The sequence below is a fragment of the Solea senegalensis genome, linkage group LG11 (assembly GCF_019176455.1).
Source record: "Solea senegalensis isolate Sse05_10M linkage group LG11, IFAPA_SoseM_1, whole genome shotgun sequence".
NCBI lineage: Eukaryota > Metazoa > Chordata > Actinopteri > Pleuronectiformes > Soleidae > Solea > Solea senegalensis.
In genome coordinates this window covers 2,273,308-2,299,474 of record NC_058031.1, presented here as the reverse complement: position 1 = coordinate 2,299,474, position 26,167 = coordinate 2,273,308, and the positions used below count along the sequence as shown (strand labels likewise).

Below are 26,167 nucleotides of genomic sequence, written 5' to 3'. Positions count from 1 at the left end.
AAATAGTGAGATATTATGTTCATAATATCTCATAAAAGTTATTCTTACAGTCCTGAGTGGATGTACTTTACTACTACTGCCTATAGCGGGTTTTCCACAGCATTACATGGTCCACAGTGACACTGATATTATAGTCTTATTATATCTGGATCTGGATTTGAGAGCAGCTGAAGGTGTTTGATGTTTTTAAGCCACATTTAATAAACTGGTTAAAACTCTGGCTTCAGTGATTGAGCTCAAGTTAACAGTGGAGAAGAGAAGCACAGCCAAAGTCAGAATTGTTTGTTTTTTTGTTTTAGAAATAAAAAAAAAGAAAGGACATTATTTACAGTGTTTTCATGGAATCAGGACCTCAGCATTTAAAAGAAATTAAAAAATAATTAATTAAAATACTTTTAAAATATTATGTTAATGTAAACATATAAAAACTAGTTCTTGTTGTCAACATGACTATGTTCATGTGAAAAATTATTATTTTATTATGACATAAAAAGGTTAGATAAACACCAGCTGGCACTCTTTCACTTTTAAAAGAGGGAATTTAAACATTATCATTATTAGTATTATTATTATTATTGTTATTTCCTGAGTGTTCTACTGAATGACTTAGAAGCTCTTTTATCCCAGCAGTGGTCACATTATTTATATGCATATAAAGAATTTACTGTACGTCTCAAATGATTCTTGTTGGCAAATTAGTTTTTCATTATGGAGATTTATAAATGTATCCACTGTATCCTATGAAAACCTGGGCTACATTTTCACTCTTTTCTTAAATTAAAAATATTTTTATTATATCATATTACTTATTTTGACTATATTAATCTATATGAAACTCAATTTTATCATATTATTTTACATTTTATTTACATTTTTGTGGCATTCACTTGTATTATATTATCCATGTTGTGTACATGCAGGAAACTGGGCTTGCTTGAGTTCTATCTTTATCTACCCTCTTGAAGAAACAATGACCAGGACCATTGAGATCCTTCACATACATTTTATTTTATTCTTATTATTATTATTTGTTTGAAGCCTCTCTTTAATTTTATGTATTTGTTTGTATTTTTGCTGTGGATTTTGTGTGTGTTATTTAAATCACATATCACAAATAAGCTCATATATACATATGAGCTTATTTGTTTATTGTTTATGTTTTTAAATAACTGCAGTAGATTTTATAGTCATTTTTTAATGCCTTGCTTGTTCTAATCCAGCCTTTAGTGTATTTATATTATGATCTCAACTGTTTCTTTCTTATTTATGAAACTGCATTAACTGCTGACATTGTCACAGTGTTGGTGAGTGTGTGCAGCAGTCAGTGATGTCACGCTGCCATCTGCTGGTCAAAATATGAAAGATGGCAAAATAACTGCAAATGCTAATTAGTTTGACAATGGAGGTGATGTCACGTACAGACATTTAACTACTAAACACGTAATAAATCCATTTTATGCAAATGTTTAGTATTTTAATTGTCTCATACTGTTGTGTGTGTGTTCTGCTTTAAATGTGATGATGCAACTGTATTGTGTTAATGTTACAGCAGCAACAAACACACTGTGACACTAACAGTGTGACAACTAACATTATGTGTGTCAGTTTTGGGGGTAAAGTTATGGAATGAACTCAATAATGAAAAACTCTTTTATTGTTCTAAAAGAGTTTGAAATTGTAAGTTTAATGTTTTATGTACTTTGTGTACATTTCTGGTTTTTCCATGTATTGTACAGGACAGGCAAACATATGCCACGTGCTTCATTCAGCCCATTACCTTTTCAGTTATTGGCATATTTGTGTTAAATGATCTCACTTTGTTTACTTTTAATATGACTGTAAACGAAATAAAGATATTGATTCAAATAACATGATATGGATGCCAGTGGGACCTTAAACCCAAATCCATGTGGTCACCACCACATTAGCTCATTAAACTGTAAATAAACAGAGCTACTCTTTGAGCTTTGCCACCTTTATTTTCCTTTTTAAATACATACATGTTGACAGATCAACAAACTACAACAATCACTGCATGCAGGATCTGTAAACCTCCCTCAAGCCAAACATAACAAACACAACAAACACAACCTGAAGTGGAAAAAAAGAAAAAAACAATCACAAGCATAAACTTGATAAAGTGCATGTCTTTAGTGTGAAGGAAGCGTCATCCACCAGTTCTCCTGCTCACATGGCAACACAGTGTATGGCTTCATTTCACAGCATTGGCCATTAATGAGACGTACAAACTGGGAAAAACCCACTCTCGTCCAATCTTACGCAAGGTTTTCTCTCTTTCATCATTTCCCCTTTGTTTCCAATTCGAAGGCAAATTGTTAAATTACATTATATACACGTTTCAGAAACCAAAGGAATCATTTCTTTTCAAAAAAAAAGGGCTCTTGTGCTGGATTTGCCCACATTCACATACCCTTCACGTGTAAGTCTGTGTATGTTTTTAGTGCACAAACAAGTGCTGTGTGAGACCAATAGTCAGGTTTTTAGAGTGGATTTAGAGAAAGCAGATGCTTGACATTGTTCTAAAGTAGCTCAAATAATCAATTCACTCTTTATACCACAGATGGTTTTAAAAATCTAAACATTAACATTTGATAATGTTGAAATGGCTGGATGACAGCCGCTGTTCTACATGAAACATGAACAAATGAAAGAATCCCTTAAATTTGCTTGTGAAAAAGACAATGACATGGCATAAGTGCAGTGTTAACCATTCCTCTATCTGGATTATTAATGATTTAATGAGCAATTATATAACGCAAGTGAACAAAGTGAAAACATTGCTTCCTACTTCCATACTGCTGCCCCATGCTGAACTCAGTTGCTTTCAGAGTTGATTGCTCTCAAACACATCTTTGGCATTTCTGTGCCAAGAGACAGACTCTTTTGACGTTTGGAAATTTGGGGACGTCTTTGCTAAATATTTTGATTGCATAAAGAAATTCTATCATTTTCTTCTTCGAAAGAAATGAAAAGCCAATAATCATGTCTCATAGTGACAAGTTTTTCCTGAGTGCGTTTCCTCCAGTGTTGCAGATGAAAACATTCACTGCAAAAATGCACTTTCCTCCTCCTTAAATTAAGACTACAATGCTCGGGTAAGCGCTCGTTGAAAAGTTAAACTCCACTGTAAATATTTAAGAGAGGTTTTTTTCTTTAAATATTTATAGTCTTCAGTAGGAACCAATGGACCTGAAGCAGGAAGCCACAGGAAGTAGAGGTGTCACATGGACGTTGTTGACCACAGCTGAACACCAGGTTCCTGCTAAAATGCCTAAACTATCCTCACCAAACATGACGCATATAGTTTTTCTTGCACACAGTAAATGTAGACTTCATTATTCTCTTTATGAGGTGAACGGGGTTTTGTCAATTTCATGAAAACAAAAGTGCCTCGACACGGTCGTAACTTGCTTCTGCATCAAACTCTAAATACTGGACACTGTAAAAATATTGCAATAAATATCGTACCGTCAACTTATGGTTATGGTTAAATAAAAATATGGTTAAATCCCTGCGAGTGAACTGTTCAGAGATTCAACGGTGACTGGACAAATAAACATTCAGACTTCTGTCTGCACATTTTCACTGAAACATTTCAGTGAACATGTGTCTGGACTTTTTTTTTCTACATCATATACAATTTGCAACGTATGTCAGCAGCTGTTTTCACTTTAGTGCATTGAACGACTTTCCTCTCTTCGCCCTCCGACTTCAGCATGGCACTTGTTCAGTGTTCAACACGTGTAATCACAAAATCCGATGCACACACGTCACGTTACAGTTGAGTGGAATATCAAGAACAGAGGTTCTGACAGAAGCTGGAGTCACAGAACAGGAACAATAAAGATGCAGGGAGAGTTCAGACTGTGACCTCGTGTTAACCTCTAGGATCAGCTGTTTCTTTTCTGTTATTTATTTATTTATTACCTGTTGCCATTTTCTATTTTGTTATTTTGGTGTGATGCTGACAACAGTGACCTCATCCTGAACTCACAATCATGCATCCATATCACGTACATTCAGTAACTCCACTCCTGTCAGCTCTCTACTGTTTATTCCTTCTCGTCTGTGGAGATCATTGTTGACATTTTCCTCCAATTTTTGTTCAGTGTGTCGACTTCAGCAGCTCCTCCTCCTCCTCCTCTGACCTCCAGTCTCGTGTGTGGACGCTGAGCCTGCTTTACTTACTGTGCTGCAGGTACTGCTGGGTGAACATGTTCAGCTCGCTGTCCAGCCAGCCCGCCTTGTTCCTAACACAGCAAAACACACAGACATTCATCAAACATTGAGACACATGCTGAAAGGTAAAGATAAATGACATGGATCTGCTCCTTAAAAGCAAAGCTGTGGAACGTTTGCGTGACATGCTGATAATGAACTGACCTCACTTAAGCATTACTCGTGAAGTACAACACTATTTGACATTCTTACCGCAGCAGCTTGGCTTTGCTCTGCAGACTGTCCAGCAGCTCGATCTTCTTGTTTATGTCGGTGATTTCATCCTCCAGATTCTGACGAGTGACGTCTACCTGCTGACAGAGCTGAGCAAACACGCCCGCCAACTCCCTGATGAGCACACACACACACACACACAGGGTTAGAACACACAGTGTAATAAGACAATAATCAATGGTTTTACAACATCACACTCCTGAGGTGCATTGTTTCAGTTACTGTGCCTAACATTGTGTGCTTCCTTACTCGTATACCAACTATTTCAAGGACTCAAATGTGTTCTAATCACTTTTAGACTGGAACACTATTTCTGCCAGGAAGTAGAAAAAAGACCACAATATTCTGTGTTGGTGTGCAATGATGGAATCTTCACATCCTCAATGGCGTACATTTTAGCAAGATACTGGAAGAGGAGGTCCACTGACATTTGGAAAAGCTGTATAATTGGCAGTCAAGGAAGGACGATGCCAACTGTGGCATAATTTAATTTTTCAATGACACAGGGTCACCAACAAGGTCACATTTCAAATGTGAGCAAAGCAGCAACTTTGGGGCGGGATCGACTCGTGTCAATCCCGCCCCCAAGTTCACATCAGCCATCGTTTTTGGTGAGTGTACAGCAGCCATATTTGATTTGGGATAACGCAGCCCGCAGAATTCACACACTTTACATGTGGGTGTTCTATACTGTGTATACACAACATGAGCTGACTGATGTATTCAACTTGAGACACAGCAACCAAGTGTGGTCATTTAATATTCACTCACTGCTGGACTTGGTGGCTGCAGTTGGATCCAGTGTAGCTGACGATGAGCTGCAGCTTCTCGGTGGCGTAGTCCACAAACTGTCTCTTAAAAGCTCTCTCTTTGGCCTTGGTGGTCCAAGTGAGTCGCTCGTAGATGTACAGGAGCCCGTAGAGGCCCACTGACAGAGCAATGAGCCGCCAGCCCACTGCCTTCCAGATCTGCACACAATCAAAATCACTGGATCAGATACTGGAAATGTGAAAACCGATACAATACAAAAATCCTTTATAACCACATGCTTAACAATGCACAGACTGTAATAATGTAATTAAAAGCATTTTTAGCCGCATCATGTTGGCTGCTTATTTATGGATGGTGATAAATGCATCGGCACAAAAGTGTCAACAGCTTTGTAGTTTACAGGGTGTAAAATGTAACAAGAACTTATATCGAGCTACTCCTATTAACTAGGAGCTTCAGGCTGTGTCCTCACCACGCCACCAACAACAAGGACACCCATGGAAGTACGCGAGGTAAGGGATGCAAGTCCTGTCACCATGGAGACCATCAGCTCCTCCTGGGTCATGGAGCTCTGTGGGAACGGAGGCATGCTGGTGCTGACTGGAGTGAGAGCCATGGGCCGAGGGACCTACAGGGAAATACACAAGTAATGAGTTCTCTGTGTGCTAACTGTCACTCTGCAATGTCAACTTTAATAATTGTAGAACTTTCTAGCAGGCTTTGGTATCAAAGCACTGTTGCCTTTAAAGTGCATTATCAAAGCCCCTTTTTGTTAGATATTATCCTTCACATGTGCCTTTGAAATCTATCTATCATCAGAACCTGTATGACTTGTCGGTTTTACAACCTAACGGACTGCTGTCTAACTGCAACCTAACTACTAACTGACTAGTCTTGCTGTCTAGCTACCGCTAACTGTGTATATGGAATAAACCTTCAGAAAGACAGTCGAGTTGTACCCGCCGTACTTGTTCTGCTTGCCCCTTCCATAAGGGAGTGTTGAGCTGAAAGGATCAGCCAGTAAAAATCTGGACTATAATAGTAAATAAATGTTCCTTATTGAATTTCTGTCTTACCTGATCATTGTAGCCCATGAGGGCCCTCCGCGTATTCTTGGGCCCGAGGAAACGGTTGACCAGCATGGTCCAGCCCAGAGAGAAGTGGAAGCCGATGTCTTCCTGAAAGTCACTGCACAGCTTGTCACAGGCAAGGTCATAACTGAGAGAGAAGCACTGGCGAGGAACCAGCTTGTCGAACTGCTCTCTGACTGGGCCTGGGAGCAGAGGCTTCAGACCCTCTGTACAAACACAGACAGAAAAGATACCATGTTTGGGCATTTTTGACATAAATATTTCTCAGTTTATTTGTATGACATGAAGGGTAATGTAGGACTTTCAAATTACCATATAGAATTCACATGTCTGTAAGTAGACAAGCCAAAAATGTTTTTCCTCCATTACATAACACATCTCCACATTATTATTATATCAAATATCATGGAGTAATCTTTGAAATCAAAATGTGCTTTTAATCAATTCTTTGTCATCATTACCTGTGTACAAAAGAAAACCAAGACAAATACTGCTGTCTCTTAATTAAACTGAACTTAGCAATATTCTATTAAATGTACATATTTTACCTTTGTGTGGAACAAATAAATATGAAAACAAATAACACGTGCATGTGTCCATGTAAGGGTATCATAATAGTCAGTCGTCACTCCAACGCATGTAAACTTATCCTAAAAAACAATGCAACCTGCACGTCGCCAGTTGTGTTACACTATATTTAAACTCATTATAAGGTCACTGCAGTTTGTACAGCGGTGACGACAGACGAGACGTTTGTAAAGGCACGTCTCGGGTGTTGAGAGCAGGAATATTACCGATCATGTCCGTCTGTGTGGCCTGCAGGGCGCCAGTGATTGAGGTGGAGCATCTCTGTGACATGTTCTTGCCCAGACCGTCTTCTATGTGCCGATGAAGCTCCTACAACAAAAGACCCATTCTTTACATGTAAAACAGCACTGCAGCTCATCTATTGAGGCACAATAACAGACACAAACATAGGTTTTCCCATTACAGAGTAAATCAGATTGAAACCTGATATTCTTATGCATCAACCATGACGTAATCTCAGGATTTTTGGACCAAAAAACAATCAAAAAAAATTAATCACTGTTCTCTAATCCAGTGTTTCCTAACCCTGGTCCTCAGGGAACATTGCCCTGCATGTTTTAGATGTTGCCCTGCTCCATCACACCTGATTCAAATGGTCAGCTCGTCATCAAACCCTGCAGAAGCCTGATAACAAGCTGTTCGTCGGAATCAGGTGTGTTGGAGCAGGGCAACATCTAAAACATGCAGGGCAGTGCAACTTCAGTTCAATTGAACTGTAAAAGGTAAATGGTCCAGATATCCACTGTATATTTTTTCAATAAACTCTCTCCCTACCTTATACTTCTAAACTTCTTACACCATCTAAATATTTTATCAATGAGCGTTATTTGCAAACAATGGACATCTTTTTTTTAAACTGATATGCATATTTGTGCTGCTTTTTGCATTAACTGTCTATTTTTACACTATTTTTATTTGATGTGTGTCATTATTCTGTTTTTAATAGCAAGTAAAAGCAGTAAGTAATATTTTTATACAAGTGTGAAGCTATTTAAGTGTGTTTGGACAGATGTACTTCATATGATTGTGCATGTGACAAATGAAACTTTAATTTAATATATTTAGTGCTCATGCGAGGTTTAGGTTTGGCGGCAGCAGCAGCACTTTAATTGTCCACGTGCATCAAATGAGATTTCCGAGTTAAATGAGGACATTGCGACACAGTGTGAACTGCTCTTACATAACACAGATTACTTGGGCTTTATACAGGTTCAGTGAGTGAACAGAAGAGCACAGATGAGCTTTACACTGTGCTGCACCACAGTAACAGTTCTTGCTCCTCAGGAATAATAAAATAATATTCACAAAAAAGCAGAGTCATTACCTTCACCTTTACTTTGTATTTTAAACTTTTACTCAGATATTGAGGTAAGGTGACCCCTGCATTAAAATATCTAAAAACAACAACTACATTTATTTTTTTATATTTTTGAGTAGTGTACTTTTGTGCATTTGCCAAAATGTTTCAGACGCCTTTTATAATCACAGAAATCCATATTTATATTGAAGGTAATGGACAATTTAATTAATTTCAGTTGCCTTTTAATGACGTAATCAGCTTAGCAGAGCTGCTGCAGTGTTTTACATGCAGGGGTGGTCTATGAAAATCTCTATGGACAATAAACTTTTCAATGCTCTAAATCCTCTTCTTTACTTAATAAAATGGCAAAAACTCATAAGTGGTCGTGCAAATATGCAAATATTTTGCAACATGAAGGCTCGTCTACTTGTGGAAGTTTCAAGTCTTCACATTACGTGCCACACCTTACAGTAATTAGAGAAGTTAAAAAACTCACATTCTTGTAGACCTTGAGCACGACTGACGACGGGTGAAAATCCAAATGAAACTCATCCACCAAAACATTAAGCTTCCTGATCTCCTCTGCCATGGCATTAGACACCTGTGCACAAGCAAAGAGCAGAGGTATAACCAGAGACATTTACCCCGATGGAACTACATGGTAAAGTTTACCCTCCTTTAAAAAGGAACGGCACAGGATTTTTGACCTACTTATACAGACTTAAAGTATTACATGTATTAACAATGGCAAGTGCAAGCAAGTCAGACATCAGTAGAGCTCTAGCAATATAAAGCAGTAAACATATTTTTAAGATAGCTTACACTGCTATGTGGCTGCATTCGACCCAATTCTCTGAACATAATCCAGAGTTCATGGCTTTAGTTTCAGACTAATATTTGATAAGAGGGAAGAATCCACTGCATCTCCATTCGCTACTACTATGTAGAAATACAGAACTCAAAGCAGAGTTGTTTCACTGCAGCTGCTGAAATTACTGGCACGTTATATTAAGCTGAGGTTCACCTGTTTTTCCACCTCCTCTGTGATTTTCTTGATCTTGGCCTTACAGTCCATGGTCAAAAGGTCCAGCTGCTTATCTATGAACTCCAGTCGGCACTGACGATCTTCTTTGGTTTCAAGGCAATAGACCCTAAACACACAAATGTGCACACACACCATCAGTGGGAGAAAGGTGCCTTAACTCTGAAGTTGCCTGTGCTTGATGATTTGTCTGTTCCATCAGGTTCACAGTCTCAGTACAAAAATACAACCTACCTCTGCTCTTGTGCAGCAATGTGAACAGAATCCATGATGTAGCGCAGAGCTTCAGAGATCTGCTTGGCTCTCACTGTGTGCTGCTCAAACTTGGTCTTCACCGCTGACTGTGAGATACACTCCTGAACAAAGCAGACAGGCCAACAAATGGCTGTGAGGGAATGGACCCATAACTACTCAAAATGTAGCTGAGCTCTACTTAAAGTCTGGATTATTTTGTTAATTTACACAAGTTTTATAAATAGTATTTGATTAAATTTCATGTCAATGAAAGCTTTATTTTTAAAAAGGTAAGCTAACCTAACCTAAGCACAGTTGCCAGGAAGTAGAATTGATTACTCTCTTTCGTAAATATTTTATTATCTTATCCCTGAGCATGACATGGATGAGGATCTTACCTCGAATCGCCTCTCAAAGTTCTGGAACTCAAACATTCTAGCTTGAAATCCCTCTGCAAGAGCTCCACCTGAAAAAAGACCAACAAAACATAATTCTAAGAATAAAATGCTGTGAATTTCTTGTCCAGATTTCAGAGCCACAGTGTTCACACCATAAATCCACAGTGTTGCCTCTCAAATTATCCAAATTCCATATTTTCTACACAATCTAGATTTGAACATTTTCTTAATGTAGATTCTGCTATGTAATTGTCTATGGGGAGGCTTTTTTAACATTGTGTTCATCATATCTGAATAATCCTTTATCTTCTCTAGTGTTGCATGATTCAATACAAAGGCCACTTTTCCAACAGCTTTAAAATAATTACTTATTTTTCCATGGCAAAAAAAACTTTTCTGATTTCACATCCCAGAACATCTCCAAAATTTCATTTTTTTTTGCTACCACACAGAAACTGCCACGCTCACCTGATTCAGGCATTCCTTGAGCCTTCTGCACCCGGGCCTGGAGCACTTCCTTGGCAGAGACGAAGAAGATGCGGTCCGTGGCCTGGGTACGATCCACAACAGCCAGCTCATCCACCAGGAAATTTGTACAGCGGTCCATGTGCTGCCTGCGAACCTGAAACAGCATCACAAAACATGACTAAAGATGAAGTATTTCAGAAGGTAAAGTCAATTCTCTGGACAACAACAAAGGAAGCAGTGGCACAGAGGTGTGACACCACAGCGGAGTACTGAGCAGAAAGGAGGGTGTGGTCTTATCTTATCTGAATCCACACAGGTCAGAACACAGGCTGATCATGGACAATATTATAAGATGAGGACAAAAGAATCAAGTGAATTCATGCTTCTATTCACTAAGTCAATTTGTGTTGGTTGGTTGTGCTTGGTTTGTTGAGCAATAGTCTTAAAACATTACAATTTTAACACTTCAAAATAGACTTCAGGGTTATTTGCGGCTCTGAATTCTACAAACTATACTGAATGTTTGAAAAAAAAAAAATCCACTTGCTCACTGACCTCCTCCATGTATTCAGGTTCTGAGGCTGAAGCATCCCAGCGGTTGTTGAGGATGAAAATGTTGGGGCTGGAGAGCCGCTCGTTGACTTTGTGGAAAAAGGATTTCTCCTGTAGGAAGACAGAAGTGACAGTAGTATTAAAAATCTCAAACCACAGCTGCACTCAGAGCAATCTCACACATTGCTCCACTTTAATTTCATTATTAAACTTCATTGCCAGCTTTCTTCCAAATGAAATGCACAGCTGTCACGTCTTACCGTCTGCATGAGTGTGGACTCAGAGTTCGCCACCAGGACAAACACGTCAGCGTCCAGGCAGAACTTGTCGATCCAGCTGTCCAGTTCTGTGGTAACATCAATACCTGGGCTGGAGGGGAAGACAGGATGTGAACTAAATAAGCTACTGTCCTCCACAACTTAGCACAGTGGCTTTTAGGTTCAATCAAACTGAAATGACATTGTTTTGTTTTTTTTCTTTCAGGTTCTGCCTCTGTAGGTCACCACAGGGGGTCACCTGCTTTTTCAGTGATCCTGCATATTTGATTTGACAGAGAGGCAACCCTCCCATGTATTCAAATAAAAACAAAGGGCAAATATATACTTACATGTTGTACTAAACTGGAATGATGAAAAAACACTGAGGATGACTTTACAATGATGTGAATTAAATGGTGTATATTTGCATAACATGATTAGATTAGGGCTGATGTAACAGATCCATAATGCCACTTCATTCAAAGACAACAAGAAGCGTTGGTGATTCCACCGCATACATTTGAGTTGGATGTTAATGCTGCAGCTGAATGAGCAGCGTGGCAGAGATTGACAGACAGTGGAAAGCAATATGTAGCCACATTGTTACTGCATATAGTTCTCAGAGATGATTCTCCAGCACTGTAGAGACCTGGTCACGCAAGACTCACCTGTCAACCAACACCAGATCATCCCTGAGCAGAGCACACTTTGCTTTTGGCCACATGACACAGACTAAGCTGCCAGCATCCAAGTCCTCATCCTGGTGGAGAGCGTGGGCTAGCTGGTTCACTGTCTGTTAAAACACACACACACGTCAGCCACAGTTCAGCAAAACAATGTGTCCAGCACACAGCGTACACATGTACATGTTAAGGCTCTGAATGTTGAGGCACCTTTATGCTCTTCTTCTCCTCAGAGCCTTCAGTGAGGATAAAGGCTTCATTGCCATCAGTGCCCTCAACCCTCAGGAAGCAGTTGGTGGTGTGTCCAATTCCAGATGGCAGCACCTTATCACACAGCATGGCATTGATCACTGAGCTCTTGCCATTACTGGTCCTGTAGAGCAAACAACAAGCCTGTCAGCACATTTAAATTCTAGTTCCACTAGTAGGTCAAATCAACATTTTAGATTTGTTATGGCCACACAGAAAGTTATCAATTCAATGCGAGTGCCCATACCTGCCAAAGAAAACCACCTTCATGTGTCTGCGAGCAAGCACTTCACCAATACCTGCCACCTTGGCGAGGTAACCACGGACCTCCTGGACCTGCTCCTCTGTGGTGACCGGGTCCAGCTCATCATTTTTGTACGCATCTGACATGTGGAGTGCATTAAGCAAACATTAATGCAACATAGCACCCATAAGCTGGGCAGGATGACACCATACTACATCATATGGTTTGATTTTTTTAAACTTGCAGAACATCACAGTTGTCTCTGGGTGTAGCTTCAATCTCATTATCGAGGGGATTCTGTATAAACCACCAATGGCACATAAATAACATGAAAGCTACGAGTTATGCTATGAGTTTTTTTACGTTTCATACATTTCTTGCATGACTGATGACTTAAATAATGGCACTGAATTCAGACTTATGTTGTGTTAAATCGTGTTACAGATCCAACATATAAAGAATAACACTGTGAATTTTATTTATCAGAAAAAAGCACTTATTCTGCTCAAAAACCATCATCTTACAATGCCTTCAGATATATTGTTGGCTGCATTGAGAGAAGATATGTGTAAAGAACTTTGAACTGTGATAAAAATTTTGAATCGCAGTGAACATTATCAGTCAAATTAAAATGGGATACAAAGGGTGGGAGAGCAAGTGGCAGGTGAGTTGGGTTGGGGTACCTTCTAGAAAGGATGCACTCTCCTTGATGTAGGCCCCCAGTTGTTCAAAGATCCCGTTGATCTTCTTCTTTGCAGTAACAAAGTGCTTTAGAGGCGATGCATTCACTTCCGCCATCAGTCTCTTATCCTTCTTACCGTGGACTGCGTTAGTGTTGGGACGTGGGAAAACCAGAGACATGGCACTGGACAGACAGAAAATCAAACGTCATAGACATGATTAGCTGAAATTCACTGGTTACAGAGAAATCTGACATTTACTGGAGGAGTGATGCAAACGTGATATCTATTATTAATGCATTATTATTGTGGACTGACTGCTTACAGTAAACAAGTTTAAACTACAGCCCATAAGCCAGGAGCAGGCCAATCACTTACCATGAACAGCTAAAAACTGAAATTCTATATGAGGTCCTGGCTAGAGTTTAAGTCCTTTGATAACGTGAAGGCAAGGTGTCACTATAAAAGGCTGGCCATTAATATTTAATAATTATTTTATTCCTTTGATAATAAAAGGTCAACCAGATAATCTGACTATTCATTATATGAACTGCAGATTAGAATCCAGGAGGACTAAGGGATGAGTAAAGAAAAATGAAGGACAACTTCAATCAGTGTTAAAAAAAACTGTTCAGGGATTATTCTTTAAAATGAAAGAAGACGACGACTGATAATTATATTAAGAGGAAATTATTAGAAGACAGACTTTGGACTTTGTTGCACCTCTTGATGTACAGCCAAGAATGTGAATTTGAAATATTGGAACATCCACCCACTATTCCTGTCTAATTTAAGCATCTGAACGATAAGCCAACTTGTTCTGGTTATTTTTAAGAATTCAAAATTGATTATCAAAACAAGTTAAACCTCTCTATCGTTCAGATGTGTGTGTGTGTGTGTACACTATATCAACTACAACTTGTTTATTTTTTTCTCCTCGGATATCTGATTGTCTAGATCTGATTTCTGGCTAATTATTGGGTAATTACAAGTTTCGGCGCTACAAAACAAACGAAACAAAACAAAGAACCCCATCAGCAGCTTCCACACACACACACAAACACAAATGGACCTTTTCCTTTGTGTCATTGACATAGAATGTATTTAAACCCCGCAGCTTCTGCTGACGTGTTTACATGGTTGTTGGACATACTGTCTCTCTGAAGTACATAAATTAAATGGCACATTAAATAAATAAACACGCGAAACGGCTGCTTGTAAATCTGTGACCGTGAACGCCCCCTGTCTGTCTGGAAGAGGCCATTACCTCAGCTGCGACCTTTCACACACTTTGAAGGTAACATTTAGGGCATGGTCCTCACGCCTCTCTTGACTCTTTCAACTGTATAACAACTATCCACAACACACATCTGTCGGACCATCCAGCCCTAACATTGTTTATTATATTACAAATGCGCATGTTAGCACGCTTTAGCATTTACGTCAGCCAACATGTCTAACGTCAAGCCCCCCGATTTAACCTGGCTAATACCTTTACGCTCACATGGGTGTCCCTCTGTCTTTGTCTTGAATTGCCGGTCCATGTGCTGAGTCTGTCACATACGTGACTGACATGACAGCGCGTCTAATGTGGACAAAAATATTCCAAAGTACAGGCTAACTAGCCTTTCCAGATAAGCTAATTGACTCAGTGAACTCTAGCTGATGTAGTGGCTAACCGGCGGCTCAGTGTCAAATGTCTCGGGGTGAGGACTTACCGTGGTCGGGCTCGTTCTTCACATATAATCCTCTATCATCCTGGTCCCGGCACTATCTAAATATCGATAAGCTAACTAGCCACTGATGAGCGCCTGTCTGACTGATGTAATGAGCGCCCGATGAGTCGAGTAGAACGTGCGTCAGTGAATTTACACAAGGAGGCTCGTGACAAACTGTTCCTCTCCCTTTCTTCAGGAGCAGCGTCGCTTATACACAAACACATTAAAAAAGTGTGTTACAATACGCTTGTTTTGTTGTTTTCTCGTAGTTTCGCTTACAGTTAGCTATCGGCACAGCGTCCCCGCCTCCGTTTCTCCTGTCCGTCTTCTCCTTTCTGTCACCACAGCGCCCCCTGCTGTACCGACGTGACTTCCTCCCGAGTAGTGACGTCACTGATGACCGCTAACAACATATTTAGACACAATTTTCGCCTCACAGTTCCATATGATGTAATAATAGAGTTACCACTATAAAGGGAAATTTATTATAAAGCAGACTGGTTTCATTTCGTCCATGGTCTTCTGGATTCCTTTGAATTATATAATATTAATGTTTCTAGAAAAGGCTAAATGTTTTTAGTATGGCATTCTATTTTCTTTTGGGCTGACATCCCTAGCTGGTTATCTCTGAAGATGGATAACATACACTCTCTTTCTTATTACTAATTATTATGATTTATTTTATGGACTACTTGGATGATGTTTGCCAGATATACTTTATTATTTGGGGTAAATAAAGTTATTCTTGCAAATGGAATGCCGGTACTTTGTATTCAGCCACTATTTTAAAAGTTTTTTCCTTTTACTTTGTTTATTTTTCCAATTTATCCTTGTTTGATCTATTAATAGGCATTATCAAACAGATGTATCCCATATATCTGTTCTAACATACTTATACATGGGTTTTCACAAATAATACAATAAATCGCAAGTATTACAGCCACCAACTGGTAAGATATGTTGGCCGTATCTAAATATGCCTCATTTGCAAATAAATAAATGGTCTACATTAATCCAGTGTCCAGTGATCAACTGTTTTAATATATCATGAAAGTTGAAATTATCTTCACTCCTGTGAGGTTTTAGCAGTCCGCATCATATTTACTGGCATTCTTCTGTGATAAGTCACTTGGTATTGCAACCTGAATACTGAAAATAAATTCATATTTAACATCCATAATCAGTTCTGAAGTTGGAAAGAAGTGCTATAGGAGGTTACTGTCACTGACCCTTCCAAGATATCCACACATTGTAAAACACAGAGACACAGTGGAAATCTAAATATTCATTTTTATTTTGTATTACTTGATGTTCAGATAATTAGAAAACGCCAACTCCTTTTCACTGTATTCTAGTCTATCAAGTGATAATACAAACGCCTAAAGCAAAACTTGTCGGAGTTAAAAATCAAAGGAACCTTCATCAGAGTGGTTCTCAGAGCCGACCTATGTGCAGGCAACAGGATAAAAGTGAATGATGGTTTAATGAAATGAATACTGGTCATGTGTCCCCCTCTCCACAGTCAGTCTGGAATGTTTTTAACGTTGTGGCACAAAGGAGGAGTGTTTAACCCATAAAATATTTGCAAAACCTGGAAATGATGTTCTCTAACGTCTTGTTTTATCCACAAACCAACATTATTCAGCTTTAATGTTTTCTTCACTATATAGAGCAAAGAAACCACAAATTACTCACATTTAAGAAGCTGAAAAATCCAATTGTCAATTAATAATCAATTAATTATTGCTGCCCTAAATAGATTAAATGAAAACATGTTACTGTTCAAAGATCAGTATTCTGACATCCCCATCCAAAATGACCATCTCTACCTGGCATCTGATCTGGCATCACCATTACATCTGACACAGTGAAAAAAACACCTCCCATACAGTAATTCTGGATGGCACCCAACCCAGGATGCAGCGAACCTGCCCTTACAAGCTTGTGTGAGGCGTGGAGACTTGTTTAATGACAATTTTGTGGAGGCACTGTCATTAAGAATCCATGCTAAGAAAACCCACGTAAAAAAGCAGTAACAGACAAATGTCCACCGTGTGATCGATTGCACAATCCAGACACTTTGGTTTAGTAGTGCATATTCCCAAAGTCGTGCCCCCACCAGTTTACAATGACTCAAATCAAAGTCCACCAATATGGGGCCTTCATGAAAACTCAAAGTCTGGTAATATATCCGTTACGACAAGAGAAAACATCCCTAAGCCTCTGATGTCCAAAGGCTGCATTTCATACCAAATGAAAACTGATAACAGGGGATGGTAATTGGGTACTTTTTAAAGTACTGCAGTAACCTTTGTGCTATACGAAGTAGGAAATTCATTTCCTGAGCCTACAGTTTGGTCTGATTGAAAAGTAAATAAAACAAAAGGTATGCAAAATGCAATGATATGTAACACAAAACCCTCGAACACTAAGACACCAACACGGGAGAAGCTTTTAGTCAAAAGTTTCCAACACCGTTTTTCATAAAATGCATCCCTCATCATAGTAAAAACGACGGTGCTTTCAGGTGAAGTGCCAACAGTGGGAATCAACAGTACCGGCAGTATTGTCAGAGCATTCCATCAGGCAGCTGTGGAATGCCTTTAGACTGAGGCCAAGTTTCTCAAACACAGTAAACATTCCAGACTGAAGAGGCAGAGAGAGACACAGCGTTATAGCACAACAAAGGCAACATGAAGTGACACATAATGTGGTACTTATTAAGCTAAACATCATTCTGTTGAGCTAACCTCAGTAAAAAACTATGGAGCTATCATCAAGTACATGTGCTTGTTCTGACAAAAATAAAACTATACAGTCATTTTCTCTGCAGTTAGACGGACAGTCGCCTGTCTCTTCTCTGAGGTAGTAAATAAGTAGAAATATCATTAAAGGCAAGTACAGAGAACTGTTTGACTCCGGAACACACTGCTAAGTTTTCAGTGTGCACCCAGTCCTTCAAAGTTGATTTCTGAACATATCCCACAACTTCACCAGTGGTAAAAAACAAAAACAAAAAAAACAAAAAACTGCCTAACTGTTACAGGTTAAAACTAGTTCTAATGATTTTTGCAGAAAGATACATGACAAAGTAGAGGTAGAAAGTCTGACTGAATTATAACGTCAATGTCTGCCACTAGATAAAAAGTTTAGATTCATAAAATCTACCTTTATAGTTTCAATCTAATGGCACAAATAAGAGCCAAAACAACTAAAAGCAAATACAAAATAGAAACAGAAACCCACAGTTCTGCATGTTTGAGGTACAGATCAAATTCATCTTTTTTTAAAATGTCGTAAGTGCTTAAACCCAGTTAAGAGAGATCAGACACTCTCAAAGAGGCACAACAGTAGCATTTTAAGACATCGGTGCAACACATTGAGGCTTGTTACAATCCTAGTGAGAGAAGTCCTTCAACATACAGTTTGTGGAATTAAGGCATAAGAGAAAAAGATCATCTGACTCTTTAAATATCTTCTTTCCAATACCATCAAAGCTTGAGGCCTCTGACATCTCCACTACTCTTGATCAATTTCAGGAGTGGAGTGTACCAGAGGGCAGCTGGGTAGGATCCATTATTCCCTCCATGCTACAGTGTGACTCTGTTAAACGAACCCTGAATCTCAATAGACCAGCTGCTCCTCAACTCCTGCTTCTCTGGCCATTCCAGGTCAGGACGAGAGAAGGGAGTCGACCTTTTTAAGTCCTGAGAAGATCAGAACCTGTTTCATTCAACACCACAGCCAACAGTGACATCAGAAAAGGGAAGATAAAAAAGGAACACATGCTCTGGAAGACCTTTTAAGAACATATTCTGAAGTCAGAAATTCAAAGCAAGCAGATTACAGATGCAGCCTGCGCAGATCCAGTGGTTCACTTTGAAATGAACAGGGGAAAGGGAGCACTTTGACCATTTCTTTTCCTGATGACAATGCCCTTCTAAAGCAGTGTTTCCCAAACTTTCTACATAGGGACCCACTTTAAAAAACAAACTATTGTGACACAAATCACAATATGAATCATGACAAGAGCCAATTTGTGCATAAAGTAGCAACTACTCTGTAACATCCACTATCAGAATTTGAATTGGTAAATTACATGTTTGATAAATGAATTACATCTTCATTTTATGCATGTTAGTTAAAACGTATACACATAAATCTTCACTAAAAGGGTTGGAAAAACCCTGCAAATTTGTTTAAGGACCCAAAAAAAAAATCCCCCATGACCCATCAGTGGGTCCTGACCCAGTCTTTGGGAATCACTGTTCTCAAGTACCCCAGCTTACGGGGGAGCAGAAATACCGATTGGTTAACAAATCTCAAATCGTTCCTTGTGATTAACGAGGTATGTGTACTGAACATGCAGGTGAAGGTGGCAGAAACTCCAATCATTTTATCTCATTGGTTCCTCACTGTTGGAGCTAACTTTTGATCAAAATTTGATCTGACAAAAAAATATTCTGTTCACAGAAGTATTTTTACTCACTAATTGAGAAATTGTTTGAATCAGCATTTTTGCATGCATTAGGATCCTGTAACCGCTGATGACGGACATACACAGAAGCCAATACTATGACAACTGACCTTCTCCTGAATATTTTGATTACTTTATATGAGCAGTACAACTTAAAACTGTGGAAAATGTCCAAACCCCAATTTTCTGGGCATTATCTGCAGTTCATGTTTGAAAATAGCTTTAGAAAGCAGCAGCTTTTTTTTTTTTTTACTTCTAATGACCTGCATTTATGAAAATGAAATGTTAAGTGCATTTAATTATGAGATTCTACATAATACAGCAAAAAAAGGAAATTATATCCATGTAGCATTAAGTGTTAGTGTGCTGCTGTGATCTCAGGTAACTGCATTTAAAACTTCTTCCTATAAGGAATCCCTGCTTTAGAGTTTCTCTCTTACCTTTTTACAGCATACAACATCAAGTGGGTGATAACATGGACAGACAAAAAAAAAGGCCTAACACAGCCTCACTCTCGGTGTTGGGTACATTTAGCGCACTTGGAAATCAGAATGGTTGAACTCAGACATAGCAGATGGTGTGGTGTTGGATCACTGACTGGAAAAGCTTTTTAATTAATGTTTTAGTGCATTAAGCACTAGCTAACATATGCAAACAGTGCTGCAGAGTTTGCATTCATAACATTTTAGCTTGTAGAGTACTGTTCTCTCCCTCTGGAAGGTAAATTATGCTCCACTCTAATGAAATGAGGAAAACTCACATCAGCTGCACTAAGACGGTGACATTTTCCTACAAATGATCAAATAAATTTTCAAACCTATCCAGATCAAATATTTCTTCACATGGTCGTGTCTTCTATAATACCCTAAAACTGAATGACTCAGAATTATGCAACACCTGTGACAAGTGTGTTAAGTGCATCCACTGTTGGTTGAGGTACTCTGTTTTGGTTGCAGTGAGACCATCACATTTCCTCAAAACGTTCAAGCTTCCTTTTTAAATTATGAGGTAATACTGATGAGGTGATTTGTTGTGTTCAACAAAATAAAAACTACAAAGATTAGCATCATAAGCACTGACAAGCGAAAGTTAAACTTTTTTTATACAATAAAATATGCTATTCTCATGTTTTACCCTTTTCATTAAAAATCCATGAGCATGACAAAGGCAACATTTGTGAAGACAGAGCTGCTTACTGCTGAAAGGCCTGATAGTAGTGAGGTAGGGAGCTGGAAGTGCTCATAGCAGGACTGCTGTATGCCTGAGGTAGTTGGCTGTGGTTGTGGGTTCCAGGGCCCTGGGGTACGTGAGCCTGTGGAGGCTGGAAGAAGGTGAAAGGCCCTGGTGCCTGCGAGGACAGCCCAGTGGAAGAGGATGGAGAGGAAGTGGTAGTGGTGGCAGGTGGATAGCTCATCACTAACCCTCCCATCCCCATATGAGGGCTGTAGGGTGGCAGGCTGAAAGGCAGGAAACCCAGCAGCGGCCCGAGGTCCATGTTGGTGGTGCAGGACAGCTCGGCTGAAGAGACAGCAGGGCTCCGGCACAGCAGGTGGGAGTCGCCACCGGAACCCACCCCTTCATTCAGCACCTCCCTCTGGGGGGAGGCAGAAGTGGAGGTAGAGGAGTTGACAGCACTCAGGTGAGGAGGAGGGGCACTCTGCAGGTCCAGCAGGAAACTGTCCACATCGGCACGAGGATATGAGGTAGATCCGTGCTGGTACCTGGACATGTTGCTATAGGACTGCTGCTGTGGAGCTGCTGGAGGCTGCAGGTGATGGTGGTGGGGGTGAGAAGGCTGGGGGGCCATGTGGCGACCCACACCCATGGTAGAGGGTAAGGTGCCCTGCATGAGGCCATGCGGGTGGCCCATCCCAGGGACAGGATTGGCCATGGGATACGAGTTGTACATATCCCTGGGGAAAGTCTCCATGGGCTCCTTGGGGATGGAGCCCATGTCAGAGGTCACAGGGCTGGGCTCCTTCACTGGGCACTGGGTGGGAGGAGTCGACGTAGCCACAGGAGTACTGGGTGCACAGGATGGCATCAATCCTGACTCCTGGGCATGACTCTTCTTCAAGTGGCGGGTTAGGTGGTCTCTACGACCAAAGCGCTGTGCACAACGGGGGCACAGGAAATCACGGCGACCAGTATGCACCACAGCATGACGGCGCACATCTTTACGAGTGTAAAAACGGCGGTCACAACGCTCACACGAGTACTTCCTCTCTCTCACAGGCACAGCGGCATTAGCATTGCCCTCTGACGGTGGAGGCCTGTCTGTGTGGCTGCCAAGGTGCTCCAGGAGGGGTGGTGCCCCCTCTGGGCAGGACAGGCCAGTTGAAGCGCTGTGGGCTGCCACCAGGTGGCGTCTATACCCCAGCTGAGTGTTGTACTGCTTCCCACACTCCTGGCAGTGAAAGAGCTGCCTGCTGGCTGGGTGGCTCTCCTGCAGCTGGCTCTTCAGATGGTCCTGCTGGTGGAACATGGTCTAGGAACAGTGCTGGCTCTGCTGCTGCACAAGGACTCTGGCCAAGAGCCTGAGCACACACAGACAAGACTCATGAGGATTCTCCAGACAGCTGACCATCAGCCTGTACACTGCTGGTCCTCTTGTTAACTTAGAGTGCTAGAATTAATGCTAAGTGCTGCTTGTTGAGAGTCTGATGGTTTCTTGTGGCAATGAGTAGTGGTCTGTCCTGCCTTGCTAGGGCCAGCCTGTGTCCAGCACTTGGTTTCTGTGACAGCAGCTGCCATAGCAACCCCAAAAGGGCTGCGGTGATGAGGAGCTTTGGAAGCCCTGACTGGATTGCTGTGTTTCCTGAGAAGAGCTCTTGTTGTTGGCCCACAGTCTATTTTAGTATTCTGCAGACCTGGACACCACAGTCACAGCAGCTGAATCACAGAAGCAGTTCAACATCTTTGCAGACCTGCAAACCAGAAAACAGTGTAACTATGTGCAAATCATGCCTAAAAGCTCAAACGCTACAGCATTATAGGAAGCATGCTGGATGAGCGGACGTTAAAAAATAACTATGTGGGAGCAAAATATATATTTCACTCCTTTTAAGTCACATGTCTGTCACGTAAGCAATAAATGTGTTATTGCTGCTTTGCTTTTTTATCACTATTATCCACTATTAGCCACTGTGTCTGTGTGTGGCCTTGTATTTGTTACCTCTATAGGAACTTTTCTGCTGACCTCATCAGGACCAGTGGTCCAAAACCTGTTCCTAATGAGGCTTATGGGCTAAGATTTGAATTGTGATTAGGTTATGGTTGGGGTTAGACATTAACTAGCTATAGATAAGGTTAAGGATAATGTGTTGGTTAAGCTGTCCAAAGGGTTGGGTTTTTTTTCTAAAATTGGTCAGTAAAAAAACACATTTTACAAATCTACCTTATACAATGTGTACCTTATATTGACAGGATCAAAGTAATGTAATGGAATAATTGCATTTTATCAAAATGTGTATACTTTTATTTTGACATTTTGGCCAACATTTGGTTTGCATTAGATGATGCACTGTGAATGATATAAGCTAATATTGGCCCTCTCACTAATTGTTTTTAAATAATCTTTATACATAACTTATTATTTATAATTATGCTAACAACAGTGGTCATGTTATTTTGAATATTTACTTAAACCTAAAAAAATGTTACCACGGAAAAACATTTTCAACTCACTTTATAATGATAAGTGTCAGTATAAATGTCCAAATATTAAAAGGCTGATATATTCCCCGAGTAAGATTTGAAGAAAAAAGTAAATTTTGGTTTTCAGTGATTTTATGGACCAATAACAGTTACAGGAAACAAACATTTCATACATTTAACACAAAACATTCAATGTGATTGTATGTGTTCAGCCTCAAAGAGCGTTTGGGAAATTAATAAATTATTCGTAGTATTGTTATTGAGTTATTGCACGAGCCCTAAAAACCTTTGAGGAATCCTCATTGTGTTAATTTTAGGATCAATTATTCACTTTGTTAGTGTTAAAACCATAACTTACTCACATGTCTGAATAAATGCACTTATTCATACTGAAAGGTCACTTTTTCAGTCACGCTGAATATTTCCACTGAAAGTTTCCTCAAACGTCTCGTTGACAAGGAAAATGGGGGGAGCAGGCAGCGCCATCTTGCGGATCCTCATCACGGAGTTGCCGTTAAGCATTAATTCTCACATTTACACGAGTTCAACTCTACAATATGTCTCACCAAGTGCCAAAACAACGGTTATACGCGAAACTAAAGAATTAGTGAGGAGTTAGAGCCACAGTTTGACTGAAGTGACCGAGTATGAGCGGGTAGAAAGTGGTCCGCTGCGTTGGTACCAGACCGCAGCTAAATTTCACTGCTAGCCCGGCTGCGGCCACAAATGTCGGCAGAGAGGTGATACTAGGTTTGGTGCTCGCAGGTTTCCCTGTGCATTTGCACTGGTTTTTAAAGCGATGCACCTCGCAGATTGGCGTTAGTGTGGATTTGCGTGCCTTCGGGCACTGAGTGGAGCCAGCATGCGGGTTAAAAAACAAAAGATGAGCGGTTCACCAAGTTGTATCGGAGTTTGTCTTGCGGGAGCTAACTCCTCTAACATTTTACCGAGCATGGTTAGCCTCCGGCTCGGCTCGTACGGACCAAAACGGTACCTACCAGTTGTGCCTCGGTCCAGCTCTTCCTCCAGCATCCGTTTCGCCTCGACATCGACATTTAGGGACAATTTAGAACGGTGTTTATTAGAGTCCTGGCCTGGACAACTGGGCGCCGCGCTGGAAGCCATGCATTCTGGGAGAGTGACGTCACACCCCGGGCTCAGAGGAACTCCAGCAGCAGTGTGTGTTGCTCTTGTCTGTGGGCGGTAGTGCATGCTGCCCGCGTTCATTCGTACTAAGTATACATTAAGACAGAAATAATATCAAACAACATACAAACAAAAGTTTGAGAAAACAACGAAAGGGGGATTTTATGTTTTCTTTCAAGTGCTTCTGATAAATAGATACATGTAATGGCTCTGTCTAAGTATTTTTCTTTTGTTTGTCAGTTAGACAAGCTTTAAGTTAACACTAAAATACAATATTTGTATTTTTCCCCAGAGAGTTTAAAGGCACAAATGAAGGTAAAATAGTTGTACGTCAGTGTACAATCACCTTGTTGTTTTTCATTACCCCCAGAAGTTGAGTTTTTATGCTCAAGGCTGTATATGTTGTCCAACACACTTTGAAGGGAATAGGGATATTCAACTACAACAATAAATGTTGCGCACTACACCTTTAACTCAAGTGGGTACTGTCTAACTGTCTTTATGTTACACTTTTCCCTGTAATAATATATTGTAGGGCAGCTCCAGAGGCAGTGATATACATTATATGAACACAAAAATCAGGACAACCAAACACACGGCAGGAACTCACTCAACTCAAGGACATGATCAAAACAACCTGCTGAAGTTCAAATTGAACATCGCAATGAGGGAGAAATGTGTAATGTAGCATAGTTGCTGGTGTCTAAGGCTCAGTATTTTAGAAGAAACTGTTGATTACTAATAATACAATCTATTGGGTAAAAGGAGAATGTCCAAAAAGAGAAAATATCCAGTGTTATGGATGAAAATGCTTGTCGATGCCAGAGGTCAGAGGAGAATGACCAGAATGGTTTAACATGAACACACAACACTTTTGTGGGGGTCCGGTGTACATAATAAAGTTGCCTGTTAATGTACATGACCGAAACAGATGACATATATGATATATATGATATATATATATATATATATATATATATAACGGTGATTGTTTCTTTGGCAGATCACTATTTACCTATCTATAACATTGTACCTTGATAAGCAATTTTAAAATTTTTAGCTGAATTGACAAAAATATCAAAAGGTCCATAATCAAGTCATTAATTTCTTCAAAGTGTTTCCTTGGGCCATAAACTACATCCTTAAAAATAGTTCACCAAATCAGTCATTTCGTTTTTGAGCTATGCTGCTCACAAACCAATACTGCCAAAAACATAAGTATCTCTTTCGAGGAAATAATGATGAAAAACATTGCTATAGGATTGCCACAATATTTTTTATTTGCACATGGAATAATATTTGAGGACCATTGTAAACCAGAGAATTCCAGATTTACACCAAAACACAAATCTGCTTTAATGTAGTACATGCATACATTGCATTATGCATCAGAATATGCAGCCTGTGGACGCAATGGAACTAATTTCCAAGAGGATTGATGTGGACTCTATGACCTTTCTCGCACTGTCGAACTACTAAATTGTAATTTGTGATCTGACTTGTATACAGGTTTTTTTTTCTCTTCTCCTTTTTTTATTTGTTGATTTATTTATTTACTTTTATTTGTTTTTTTTGTGTGTGTTTTTGTCACTTATCTTGTCTTGTTTTTTTCTGTGAGTTTGGGGAGGGAATGGGGGGGCGTTGTTTATTTTGTGCCTTTTATTCTTGTCTAAAAATTTGAAAATGTAAATAAAATTTACAAAAAAAAAGAATATGCAGCCTGTGTTCTTCTGACAAAGAAACATGTTTTCCTGCTCTATAATAAAACTATTATTTTAATTTTAATAAATATTAATTTAATTGTTTAAAAGAGGCAATAAAAATATTGTTTCCATTATAATGTCCTAATCCCTGTGGAGACACTACTGCTAATTTAAACTACTGAAATGTTCTGTCAGTTCTCTAGCCATTAGGTTGAGTAATGGTGAATAGTTATGTAAACTGGCCCGTCAATAGAATCCATTTGTTAAAAGATCAACTGAGCTAAGATACAGATGGGAAGAGCAGTTCAAAAAATATTCCCCTCCATTCTACTTACTATCTTTATTTGGAGCGTTGAAATGCAGCTCACAGTTGGCATAAATATTTCTCAGTCCAAAGACTAGGGTCTGTTTTTGTCCTCGGCTAGGATAATGTGAT

The 26,167-nt window shown here is 39.8% G+C and overlaps 2 protein-coding genes across 3 annotated transcripts; both read right to left on the bottom strand.

Moving 5' to 3' along the window:
* Positions 1-1,959: 1,959 nt before the first annotated feature.
* On the bottom strand, positions 1,960-15,078 carry mfn2 (mitofusin 2). Of its 2 annotated transcripts, none has more exons than XM_044038830.1 (18): positions 15,028-15,078; positions 13,034-13,215; positions 12,354-12,489; positions 12,068-12,230; positions 11,843-11,967; positions 11,178-11,286; positions 10,921-11,028; positions 10,366-10,519; positions 9,898-9,965; positions 9,500-9,621; positions 9,248-9,374; positions 8,720-8,824; positions 7,130-7,232; positions 6,321-6,541; positions 5,717-5,872; positions 5,245-5,441; positions 4,453-4,587; positions 1,960-4,271 (listed from the first exon to the last, which is right to left on the bottom strand). In XM_044038830.1, exons 2-18 carry the CDS (start codon positions 13,209-13,211, stop codon positions 4,202-4,204), a joined length of 2,277 nt encoding a protein of 758 aa, XP_043894765.1. In that variant the 5' UTR covers positions 13,212-13,215; positions 15,028-15,078; the 3' UTR covers positions 1,960-4,201. The 2 variants fall into 2 exon arrangements, with proteins under 2 accessions (XP_043894765.1, XP_043894764.1); XM_044038829.1 differs by having other exon boundaries at positions 14,749-15,070.
* Positions 15,079-16,018: 940 nt separating this feature from the next.
* Positions 16,019-24,020, bottom strand: LOC122777642 (zinc finger protein PLAGL2-like). Its single transcript, XM_044038990.1, has 2 exons — positions 23,881-24,020; positions 16,019-22,152 (listed from the first exon to the last, which is right to left on the bottom strand). Exon 2 carries the CDS (start codon positions 21,708-21,710, stop codon positions 20,418-20,420), a length of 1,293 nt encoding a protein of 430 aa, XP_043894925.1. The 5' UTR covers positions 21,711-22,152; positions 23,881-24,020; the 3' UTR covers positions 16,019-20,417.
* Between the last annotated feature and the right edge of the window lie 2,147 nt (positions 24,021-26,167).